Source organism: Oreochromis niloticus, linkage group LG22 (genome assembly GCF_001858045.2).
Source record: "Oreochromis niloticus isolate F11D_XX linkage group LG22, O_niloticus_UMD_NMBU, whole genome shotgun sequence".
Classification (NCBI taxonomy): Eukaryota; Metazoa; Chordata; class Actinopteri; order Cichliformes; family Cichlidae; genus Oreochromis; species Oreochromis niloticus.
This window is the reverse complement of record NC_031985.2, coordinates 34,542,446-34,554,166: the sequence shown is the minus strand read 5'-3', so window position 1 is coordinate 34,554,166 and position 11,721 is coordinate 34,542,446. Positions and strand designations below refer to the sequence as shown.

The 11,721-nt window shown below is 43.0% G+C and overlaps 1 protein-coding gene and 1 long non-coding RNA gene across 3 annotated transcripts in view; one reads left to right on the top strand and one right to left on the bottom strand.

The window, feature by feature from the left end:
* Positions 1-1,675: 1,675 nt before the first annotated feature.
* On the top strand, positions 1,676-8,818 carry LOC102078020 (gastrula zinc finger protein XlCGF57.1). 2 transcript variants are annotated; one of them, XM_005450691.4, is made up of 3 exons: positions 1,680-2,875; positions 4,239-4,307; positions 6,749-8,818. In XM_005450691.4, exons 1-3 carry the CDS (start codon positions 2,590-2,592, stop codon positions 8,215-8,217), a joined length of 1,824 nt encoding a protein of 607 aa, XP_005450748.1. In that variant the 5' UTR covers positions 1,680-2,589; the 3' UTR covers positions 8,218-8,818. The 2 variants fall into 2 exon arrangements, with proteins under 2 accessions (XP_005450749.1, XP_005450748.1); XM_005450692.4 differs by lacking the exon at positions 4,239-4,307 and having other exon boundaries at positions 1,676-2,875.
* Positions 8,819-9,474: 656 nt separating this feature from the next.
* The window catches only part of LOC106098122 (uncharacterized), a 6,455-nt gene continuing 4,208 nt past the window's right edge, over positions 9,475-11,721 (bottom strand). The window contains exon 3 of the long non-coding RNA XR_001224234.3: positions 9,475-11,721. This exon is cut by the window's right edge and continues 938 nt beyond it. This is a non-coding gene — a long non-coding RNA (uncharacterized LOC106098122).

The following is an 11,721-nucleotide window of genomic DNA, read 5'->3' as shown; positions in this document are numbered from 1 at the left end:
ATTTAACTATTAATCACAGTTTTGCTAAATAAAAGGATCTGGCTTGCATCAGTCACATGATCACCATTAACCAATGATCGCCCTTGACGGCAGAACGCGCTGGTTACGAGCCGGGAACGAGCTCACAAAGAGCACGCGCATTTTTTGCGGTCCGGAGCTGTAGGAGAAACACAAATTACCTCAGACACACAGACTGATGCGACAAAACCAGTAAGTAGGTGTACAGCGCACACTGTAGTCTAAAGCACACAGGAGTATTAGCTTATCACGTACACGCTGGTAAGCTGTCTTGTGGCAACTGACGAACTGAAACAAATGAGCGTGCTGTGTGTGTAACAGCGCGACAAACATTACCTGTCCTTTTATTAACTGCACAAGTAGTGCTGGTCATAGCTGCTGGCTCACTGGGTAAGGCTGTCATGGGTCTGTAGCTCTGTCCACCGTTTTAGGGAACATATTTAGTTTTAAAGTAAGTTACAGGGCTTTTCCTGCCTTTCTGGAGGGATTATATTTCACTAAAAAACGATCTAATATGCATGTCCACATAATTATGCATTATTAGAATTATAATATTTAAAAAAACACGCTGTATTTTAAAGAACATACATTAAGAAACAGATTATATTAGATTGATATTTTAAATAAGACAAAATGCTGATTTTACAGCAGCAAAATTATTGTATCTCTACAGTTTAAAAATGTAATAAGCTTTCTCCCTGCACACAGTGGATAGTGAAACAAATGGAATCATCATAAATACATTATTTCATATTTATTACTTTTTTCCCCTCATTGCTTTATTATTGTAGCTCTAGTAATAAATAATAAGGGAAGGATTCTGGATCAGCACCATGATGGAAACTTGTGCCCACAGTATATACAGTATTCTGAAGAAGGTCTAAAATGTCACTGTGTGTGCATGCACGTGTGTGTTTTATGTATATGGATTTTTGAATTATTACTCATGATATAACATTGTCCAGACATGGCTGGTAAGGACACGAGGAGGAAACAGTAGGAGCTGTGTGAGGCTACTAAAGGCAGTGGATCCCTCAGCAGCTGGATTACAAAGAGCACAGGTAACATTAACACATGTACCAGTTGTTGGAGAGGTATTCCAGTATAAAAATAATAATAAGCACAACTGAAATGTTTTGCTTCTATAACATTTTTCTGTCATCATTTTATTATAGATTAAGTGTAAGAGTTGTTAAGTGTGGATAATTAAATAATAGTTTATTGCAATAGCAAGTTGTGCCTTGTTCTCAGATGGACAGCAAGTGGAGAGTGATAGATGAAATGAGGGGATGGAAGGAGGAAGAGAGGCAAAGAGTGATTCACAGGCAGGGTCTAGTTTATTTCTCAGTTTTTTGTTGCCTTATGGTTCCAAGCGCTTTCACCAATCTTTGCATTTTGTTATTATCTCATGACACTTGTTTAATCAGCTACCATCTCTCCTATGGACTTTTTAATGTCTACAGTCTCAGATCAACACAGCCCTGCCCTCCAGCACTATCAGCAGCAGGAGCAGCAGCAACCCCTCAACAGCAACATTGTACCCATCAGGTAAAACATAAGCTACGTTTGCTTTGCCTCACAACAGTCATATAGTATGATGCGATCCCATATTAGATTCTTGATGAATGTGTGTTGTTGTTATTCAGCCTGGTTCAGTGTGCCCCTTTTTAGCTTTGAGCACCCGCCCCTATAAACGTCTCTGCACAGCCCTGCAAGGCTGTAGGAAGGAGGCAGCCCCTGAAGTGAATGTCACAGAGACACAGCTGGAGTCCGACGAGAGGAGGAAATGGCTGATTGAACAAAGGCCAAAAGACTTGCAGGAGGACACAGAAAATGGAAGAAAACTAAAAATAACAAGAATTGTTTTTACTGACAGTCTTAATTTAACAACCTGACTCCATCCAATGAGCTCTAGCAAGCAGGAACAGCTGTGTCAAGAAACCTGTGCAGCAGCACAGTTCCCCCTGCCCCTAGACTCTCTCCAAAAAGTCTACTGACATCTTCAGTCTTCAGTGGGTTCAGCTTCAGGTTCTGACTGCATCACCTCTTGTCTGCACATGTACTTGGCATTGTTCTGGATCAGGAGTTTCACAGATGGTTCTCCTGAGGTGCGATCATTTGAGTAGAGGGAGAAGAGGGTGGAGAGAGAACACACCCCTGGGGCAGGCCGGTGCTGATGGTCTGTCTGTGGTATTGTGATGCTCCTCAGCCCCAGCTGCTGCTACCTGTCAGTCAGGCAGCTGGACTGAATGAGGCAGCTGAATGACCTTGCTGAGATTCGGAGTAAACCATGGTTTGCTATCACTGAATGTGCAACCTTTTTCTCAGGGCTTTTTGATCTGTTCCAGCTTCAGCTGCTTACTTACGGCGGTTTACTTCTGGCTAAAAATGTCCCTCACAACCAGAAAGTAGCAAGGAGACTCCGGAACTCTCCTCTGACTCAGCCTCCGCTTCAGCAGGGGCGCTGTTCGCTCTCTCCGCACCGCGCTCCTCGACGCGGAACTCACAGCGTGTTTACCTTCCCACTGGCTCTCTTTGTCCCGGAGGCTCCCGGCGGGGAGAAGCCGCAGAATGTGCACCGTGCAGCTGCTGCGGGTGTCGGTCCACGAGCGGATCAGCGCCGCCGCCGAAGACTTCCTGCTGCGGCTGGAGAAGGGAGAAGAAGCAGCCGAGCTCCCGGAGCTGAGAGCGCTGCTGACCGAGCGGCTGACGGCGGCCGCGGAGGAGATCGTTGCTTTGTTGGAGGAGACCGTGGCGGAGTACCAGGAGAGAGTGGAGCGCTCAGAGCGGGAGATCTTCCGCCAGAGGAGGCTACTCGATGCCGTGCTCAAGCCCGAAGTCCGGCTGCAAGCGGCAGGTCAGTGTCGCGCAAAACGCAAACAGGAGCCAAGCAGAACTCAAACAGGACCCTCGATATGGGCTAACCAGCTGGTTATTGTCACCGATTTATGAGTTACTGGCTCCACGGAGACGCAGCTGATCGTTCTCTTTTTTTCAGTCACCAGAATTCTGAAATATTTGATCTTCGAATTAAGAAACTTTTGCAGTCTCATCGGTCATAAAGGTTCAGTGTAAGCGCCACCGCAGAAATACGATTTCAGTCTGTTAGGGCTCATGCTTTTACTGACACTGCTTTACCTTGCCAGCACGTGTAACACACATTCTCCATATAAGGGTTATCAGCTGTTCCTTTCACTTTTCAGTCCACTTTAAACGCTTTTTGGTTCCGAGGAGACGGCGCTGTTTCTTCACAGGCTGTGGTCCTCATTTACCAACAGTGCACACGCACAGATCTATGTGGAAATCATGCGCATGAACATTTCACACACATTAACGATTCAGCGATATTGTCATACTTAGATTTTTTCGTAGAATTTCTTCTCACCATGTGTATGAACAATTGAAAGCCTGGCTGTTTTAAGAAAACAAGTTTTTACGAATACTACTACTACTACTAATAATTATAATAATTATTGTTATTATTATTTTTGTTGTCCCTACTACACCATATATAACAAAATCCCTGTGCACAGAGATTTATCCAGATTCTTGGAATCTTTTGATGATATTATGTAGACAGTGAGATATTCACAGTGAGGAACATTATTCTGAAATTGCCCCACGGTTTGTAGACACAGTTTGTTGCAACTTGGTGAACCTCTGTCCATGTTTACTTTTTTACCCGCTCATGTGACTCACTTGCTGCTGATCAATCTGATTAGTTTCTAGGTCTTCTGCTCTCTTTGCAGACAAACCTAACCTTTCAGGCAGGACGGCACTAAGGTGTGCTCAGGAAATCTCAGTCGGTGAGATACATTTGGAGGTAGAGTAGCTCCCGATGCTGCTGCATTATTTTTAAAAAGATCCAACAGCTTTGCTTTGAGCAGAGCAGCTTTGAGAACCGTGGGGAGTTTGAAATTCTTTAAAAAGGGCCCACTTTAAAGAACAGGAGGAGATCTCCATCAGGTTAAAACATGAAAGTTTTCATGTCTTTGCTTTTCATGGAAAAACATTCTGTAGATTATTTTAAGCTTTCTGATGTGGATTTTTAATGTCACTCATGAGTCAGTCATCTGATAGATGGGCTTTAAAATGTGTAGTTTTGCTGGTGCGACAGATTTTAGGATTTTTATGTACATATTGTTATATTATTATCCAGTGTGTTTGTTGCTGTGTGTTGTTTCTCCTCTGGTTTAACTCCGAGGTTCTTCTACACACAGGAAATGCCTCCATTGTGCAAACAGCCAGTCAGAGGACGGCTGAGATTAAAGCGACTGAGCAGTGTGCAGGTATGTGCATTAGAGTATTTCAGAATCATCATGACAACATTAATCTTAAAAAAATATACATTAGATATATATTAAACGAACCGTTTAATATATATCTAATGTATTACATGCATCATATCTGCTCTGCGGATATGATGCATGTTTGATGTTCCAAGCAGCCCGGAAATCTGAGCAGGTTAAGTCAGAAATTAAAGATGCTTCCGTGTCAGTGTAACACAAACCACACAGCCTGATTCTGTGTTCATTTTTTCCAAATAAAGGAATCGGATCGCACATGCTCAGACCAAAGCTGGTGATTCTAGGGGCTCTGGGGTGAAAATGGTCCATATGTTAATGTAAATTGCATTGATCTGCACCAAACAGATGAGGAGGGCGGGAAGAGCACAGACAATCCAGTTTATTTCTTTCAAAATAAAAGACCCTCTGTAGACTAAACACTTCTTGGCATTTCGGCATTATCATATCTGTTGGATTGGACAAACTGAGTAACACCTGGAAATAAAGGTGCTTCGATCTGCATTACATCTGAAAGCATTCATCCAGCCGATGTCAGGATTTATCTTAAATAAAATCAGTTTAAAGGAATTAAAATGCCAGTGTTTAAAAGGAGTTGAAAACCTTGTAACTAAATGTAACTAAAACAGAATATGAAGAACGAACCACTGGGGTCAGAGTTACTGTAGTTACTGTAATACTGGTTCGCACCACTGGATGGAGCATTGAGTCAGTCTAACGTTCATCTAACAAGCTCACTCATTCAGTACGTTTTAATTTTCGAAAGCGGCCTCTGAGGAAATGGATCAAAAAATATCTCAAAACACAGACAGACACACACACACACACAATGACAATGCTGTAATTAGGGGTGGGTGATATATTGAATATACTCAATTTATCACAAGTTTTTCCACGTATGATGGTTAAAAATGACTGTATCGTAATGATCGAGTATAAATTGCCATGAAAATATTAGAGTGTCTGCATGTAACTCACTGTAAGTTTTTTTTTTTTGTGGTTTGTTTGTTTTTTTGCCCACATGCTGCAAATGCAACATTAATCCCCACTCCCAACTGGAAAATTTTTTACCTGACACACTGTGCTGAGCATGCATGTTTATATACTACCAGATAGGAAAAAATATGGCGACAACGGGAGTTTCAGATGAGCGAGGGAATGAGAGTCGCTGTCACTTGGATGTCACAAGGAGGATGTTGACATGCCATAAAACTATTGCCGCAAAAGGTAGCAGTACCACAAATTTATTCTACCAGCTGAAAAGTCATCCACTGCAAAATTAAAAAAATTTTAAACTCCACATGTCAGCGTCTTCTCACACACTAAAGAAAATGTTAAATAAACCAGCTGCAATTACCTATGAATGTTCTTGGTCACTCTCTAGACTTCTATTTCTGTAATTTGAGGTCATCACATTTGATATTTTACAATTTTTACATGTTATAAGCACAAAAGAGCGCCTTTTTCATCTCAATTGTTTTATTGTCTCGTGAATTTATTGCTTGATGTACTTTTTTGTTTCTATGATCTTTTGTTTGTTAAAGGTCTATTGTTGACCACAGAAAGAGACATAAGGTATGTCCCAATTCATAGGCCGCATCCTTCAGAGGCCGGATTTGAAGGCCGATTATGTCACAGCCAAGCGACAAAAGCTGTCATAATTTGAAGGCTGCTCCAAATGAGGCCAACAAATGTGTCCTTCATTTCCCCAGATTTTAAGGATGGGTCGGGTCCTTTTTTCAGTGTTTTATTTGTTGCTGAGTAAATTGGTTTAGCTGAGATTAAAGTTCTAGTTTTCACACAGCTGAATAAACGTCAAACAGGAAATGATTAAACAGAAGTGTGAGATGGTCGAGAATTTACTCCAATGTCATGTTATATATTAGCGAGCATGGAGCAGATGGCTGAATTTATTCAACTCCACCGCGACAGCTGGTGACGCAAATCTGAAGGCTAGACCGTCCCATTTCACAACCTCGCACTTCTGGCTTACTTGGCTTTCAAAGGACCCGGCCCACGTAGACAGTAAAGGCCAGGTCCTCTGAAGTATGCGGCCTATGAATTGGGACATACCTATACTGTAATGTATAGTCACTTGTGATATACCTCTGTGTGTAACTGGCTAAAATAAAATATTTCAATTCATTCTGATTTTTTGTATTAAATTAGAAAAAAAAATTAAATTGTCGATTTGAATGAGTATACAGTGCAATTTTGGGCACTATATGAAAATAACATTTGTTTTTGGAGGTTACTTAACATATCATGATATATATACTGTGTATCGAGATGTAGCTCCCAAAAAAAACGTGATATTAGATTTTCCTCATATTGCCCAGCCCTAGCTGCAATAACTCAGACATCACTAGGTGCATCTTGGGTGTTCTGATCTGACTGGTGCTGACAACTGTTGTTTTCCTCCTCAGATCTTCTTCAGTCAGTGACACTGTACGACCCAAACGACCCCACAGACCAGAATCCCTCCGACCCCAAGGAGCACGATGGCAGCAATGTTTCCTGTCCATCATCACCTCCTTCGCCCTCGCCATCCTACCATCCACCCCTCTCTGAGAGCAGCGATGGAGACCCGGACAGTGACTGGATTGAACATAGGCGGACTCTCAGGCCTCTGAGGAGGAAGAAGCGTAGCCGTCCGGCGCTCAGCATCACAAGCAACCGGAGGCCCTCGAGTCTAGCTCAGAGCTTCAGCTGCCACGTGTGCGGGCGGGCACTGCAAGGGAAAGGCTTCCTACTCAAACATGTCCTGCACACCTGTGCCAGCAATCCAGAGTGTCGCTGCGGTTACTGCGGGGAGTGCCTGGACTCTGCCGATGGCCTGAAAGCTCACTTGCAGATGCACCAGGACAACAGCAAAACATGCTCGTTCTGTGGGAAAACCTTCCATTCCATCCTGGCGCAGGAAATGCATGTGCGGTTGCACACGGGAGAGAAACCGTACAGCTGCAACTTCTGTGGCAAGAAGTTCAGTCAGAAGGGCAACCTGACGTCACACCTGCGTGTCCACGCAGAAGAGAAAGCCTTCAAATGTAAAGAGTGCAGCCGTGCCTTCTGTCACATGAGCTCTTTGGAGCGCCACATGGAAGAGCACAGCAGCTCAGCGGTGCACACCTGCAGTGTCTGTGGTGAGGAGTTCAGTAAACGGAACAGTCTGCGGCAACACATGACAACTCATCAGAAGAATGACAGCCTCAGAATTAAGAGGAGCCGCACTTCAGTACCGTCCTTCCGCTGCAAAGTTTGCGGTGACACGTTTGATAGGAAGACCCTGTTAGTAAAACACGTTGCGACTCACCTGCAAGACACGGACTGCCGCTGTGGACTCTGCGGACACCATTATGAGTCCTCTGACAGCCTTGCTGCCCACCTGCGCTCCCACCGCGAGGCTGGTGGCACTTGCAGCATCTGCGGGAAGTGCTTCCCGGGCCAATCGGCGCTGCAGATGCACCTGAGGATCCACACTGGGGAGAAACCCTACAGCTGCAGCTTCTGTGGGAAGGCTTTCAACCAGAGCGGCAACCTGAAGACACACCTGAAAATCCACACAGGTGAGCGGGCGTTCTCCTGCAGCCTGTGTGGGAAAGGCTTCACCCAAAAACAGACCCTGGACACACATGTCCGCTTCCACAACAAGGAGCGCCGCTTCCTGTGTCAGGTATGCGGGAAGGGTTTCATGCAGGATGTGGACCTTAAGAGACATATGCTGATCCATACCGGGGAGAAACCATACACCTGTAGGGTCTGTGGGAAGAGTTTCCAGGCCAAACGCTCGCTTAATGGGCACCTTAAAGTGCATTTAGCTGGCCAGGAGGACTCGAGGTCAGAGCCGCAGAGGACAGCAGAGGACAGCTTCTACTCAGGATTCACGCAGTTGTAGTACTACAGCATCTCCCCATTATTGCTCATAGCACAGAACGCTACAGGTGACAGGAAGTGTCTGACAGAGAATGGAATCTCTATAAAGTTGGTCATGTTTTCATAATGGTAGTTGTACCACCTTCACTGACTATACTCCTTTCGTGTCCACCTGTCTCCCTCTCATTCTCACACATGTGTTCTGTTTTCCTCTTACTAGCTCCTCTTTTCTCCAGAGCATACCTCCACCTCTCCATGCTCTCCTCCACCTGCTCACTATTCACTACAGATGACGGCGTCATCTGTAAACATCACAGTCCACAGAGACGCCTGGCTGACCTCATCTCTCAGTCTGTCCATCACCACAGTAAACAAAAAGGGCTCAGAGCATACCTGATGTAATCCCACCCCCACCTTCACTCCTACCACTCAATTCACCACTGTCTCTGTCCTCATACATGTCCTGCACCACCATCACGTACTTCTCTGCCACTCCTTACTTACTTGGGCGATCGTGGCTTAAGAGTTGGGAGTTCGCCTTGTCATCGGAAGGTTGCAGGTTCGAGCCCCGGCTCGGACAGTCTCGGTTGTTGTGTCCTTGGGCAAGACACTTCACCCGTTGCCTACTGGTGGTGGTCAGAGGGCCCGGTGGCGCCAGTGTCCGGCAGCCTCGCCTCTGTCAGTGCGCCCCAGGGTGGCTGTGGCTACAACGTAGCTTGCCATCACCAGTGTGTGAATGTGTGTGTGAATGGGTGAATGACTGGATATGTAAAGCGCTTTGGGGTCCTTACGGACTAGAAAAGCGCTATATAAGTACAGGCCATTTACCATTTACCACAGTTCCTCTCTGAACAGCTAATCATCTGATCCCTCTGACCCCTAAGACACAGTGAAGCTCCTTCTGACCTTCTCTAAACTTCTCCATCAACACTTTCAAGGCATACATCACATCACATTCACTAACTGTCATCCTTTCTCATTTTCTTCATTCATCATCTCCTCAATGTACTGCTTACATCACATCACATCACACCCACTTCACTTGTTAGTACATTTCAATCCTTGAAACAGCTTGGTCTCTCTGTCTAGCCAGTCTCCCTTCTTGGTGTCCAGTCTCCCATACAGGTCACGATAAGCTTTTTCTACCTTTGCTGTACACACTGAGCCTGTGTACTTCTGTCTACTTTTTTTCATCTCCCTAATTATCCCACTTTTTCTTTGCTAACCTCTTTGAATACTCTCCTGTACTTCCTCATTCCTCCACTAAGTCTCCTTGTCCTCTTTCCTCTCACTACTCAGTCCTCTGTTAACTCTACCTGCCTCCAAAAGCTTGTTTCACCTCCTCCGTGAACTCTGTGTAACATTTATTTTTCTTCAACTTCCGCCATTTAATCTTTGCCCCTACCTTCGCTCACTTCCACTGCTTTTTTTTCAAACTTTAATTTTATTAAGTTTTTTTTCTTTAGAAATACACAGTGCATCTTGCGCCTTCATATATGTGCATATATACACACATACTGTACACATACACCCACACCTACATACATATACACACACCTTCAGATACCTACATGTGGATACATACAAACTTTTACATATTGTTGTATGTGTCTACACAAATGCCCATTCAGCACAAAATGGAGAAAAGTCCAGTTGAGCACTAAAAAAGGTCCAGGAAATAAAGTTAAATGAAAAGAGATTGAGATGGGAAGATAATTTTGTATGACCATATCTTTGAATTTTTTCTTTACAGAGTCTGAGAGAAAAGGTAAATGTTTTCCATTTCACAAATATCTTTCACCTTTTTAATCCTCGTTTTCTCTCTCCAATAAGATTTAATAGCGGGACAGGTCCAGAATATGTGATAGTGATCAGCCATAGTGTTGCCACATTGTCTCCAGCAGTTACCAGATTCAGATTTGCTATTCTGTAGTGGTTTATTTTTAGGGTTAATGAAAAATCTAACATAATTCTTCCAGGAATATTCCCTTCAAAGAGGGGAGCTTGACGTGCTGGTGTTTGTCTTACAAATATTTAACCAGTCTTCATCCGTAAGTGTGATATCTGCTTCTTTCTCCCATTTGGTCTTAACATATTGGGTGTAGTGCTTCCTGAATGATTGTAAACATGAATATAGTTTAGAGATCAGCCTTTTATGTACTTTACCTTTCTAGGTGTTCACAGATATGTCAATGAGGCACTCACTCCCTTACAACTTTATTATTTTTATTAAAATTGTGTCTCAATTGTTTATAAAAAGCTGTTTTATTTAACCTGTAAGTTTCACTGAGTGGTAAGAATCTGCCCACGTCTATTTTGGCTGTGATTTTACAGTATGCTGTAATACCCTTCCAAGTCCATTCTCTAAACACCACATCCAAATGTGCTAGTGTAAAGTCTGTATCATATCCTACCCATCTTAGTGTTCGCATTTTCCTTTCTAAATGATTATTTTTTACCTTCTTTAATCCCTATATTTAAAGCTACTTTAATGTACTCGGTTTACACGTGTTTTTCCTGTAGGCTTATATCGCCCAATAAAGACTGTCTAATTGGGTAAGTTCCAAATATTTTCATTTTGCTTCGTATCTACCATCACAAAGTCTAACCAAGTACTGAAGCTGTAATTGTAATTGTCCTCCAGGTTAGGTAAAGACAATCCACCTTGGTCTTTTGGTAACTGTAGAGTCTTAAGTTGTACCCTGGGGTCCTGCCAAATAAGTTGTGAGATCATTCTTTTCCACTCATTAAGTTGTTCTGGGGGGGATTTCAATTGGCAGGGACTGAAAAAGAAACAACAGACGGTGAAAAATTGTGAAAAAAAAAAAATGGTCACAATTTCTATTCTGCCATACAAAGGTGCCCATCTTCCTGAATCCACTTTTATATTTTGTGTGATAGCGTTATAATTTAAGTTATAAATTTCTGTCAAATCCTATGTTATGGTGACTCCAAGATATGTCAGTTTGTTAGTATTCCATTTGAAATTATACATTTTACGTATGTTTTATTTTGGTACTTAGATGTAAGTTAGAGTTTGGTTTTTTTGTATATTTAATATGTAACCCGAGTATTTGCTAAATTGTTTAAGACGAGTCATCAATTTAGGGAGGCTAGAGTCCGGATTTTCGATTTCCTTGTCTTCTCTAATCTATTGAACTGGGGCTCTATAAAGACTGCAAACAAAGTAAAGCTTAGGGGACACCTCTGAAGACATCCTCTTTCAAGCGTAATAGTCCTAGACAGTTTTCCATTAATTTTTATCCGGACAGTTGGACGACTGTACAGCAATTTCAAACAACCTATGATCTGCTCTTTGATTCCAAATTGTTTTAGTACTAAGAGATTCAGGATTTCGATTTTTGATAGGTTTGAGGAGTCCAAGGTAGGGTGTAATTGTACATTTCAGTCTCCACCACATATCAGAACACCTGATGTCTCTGTAGCGACTAAATCAAACATGGTCCTTAATAATGATTTGTGTTGTCCAGGACATCTGTAGATGTTAAGTAGCATCACTACTTTA

Bases quoted from the DNA above. Each gene is read 5' to 3' on its own strand.
- LOC102078020 (XM_005450691.4), top strand. From the start codon at position 2,590: ATGTGCACCGTGCAGCTGCTGCGGGTGTCGGTCCACGAGCGGATCAGC. The intron at 2,876-4,238 runs GTCAGTGTCGCG...TTCTACACACAG, and splicing joins AGTCCGGCTGCAAGCGGCAG to GAAATGCCTCCATTGTGCAA. The intron at 4,308-6,748 runs GTATGTGCATTA...TTTCCTCCTCAG, and splicing joins AGCGACTGAGCAGTGTGCAG to ATCTTCTTCAGTCAGTGACA.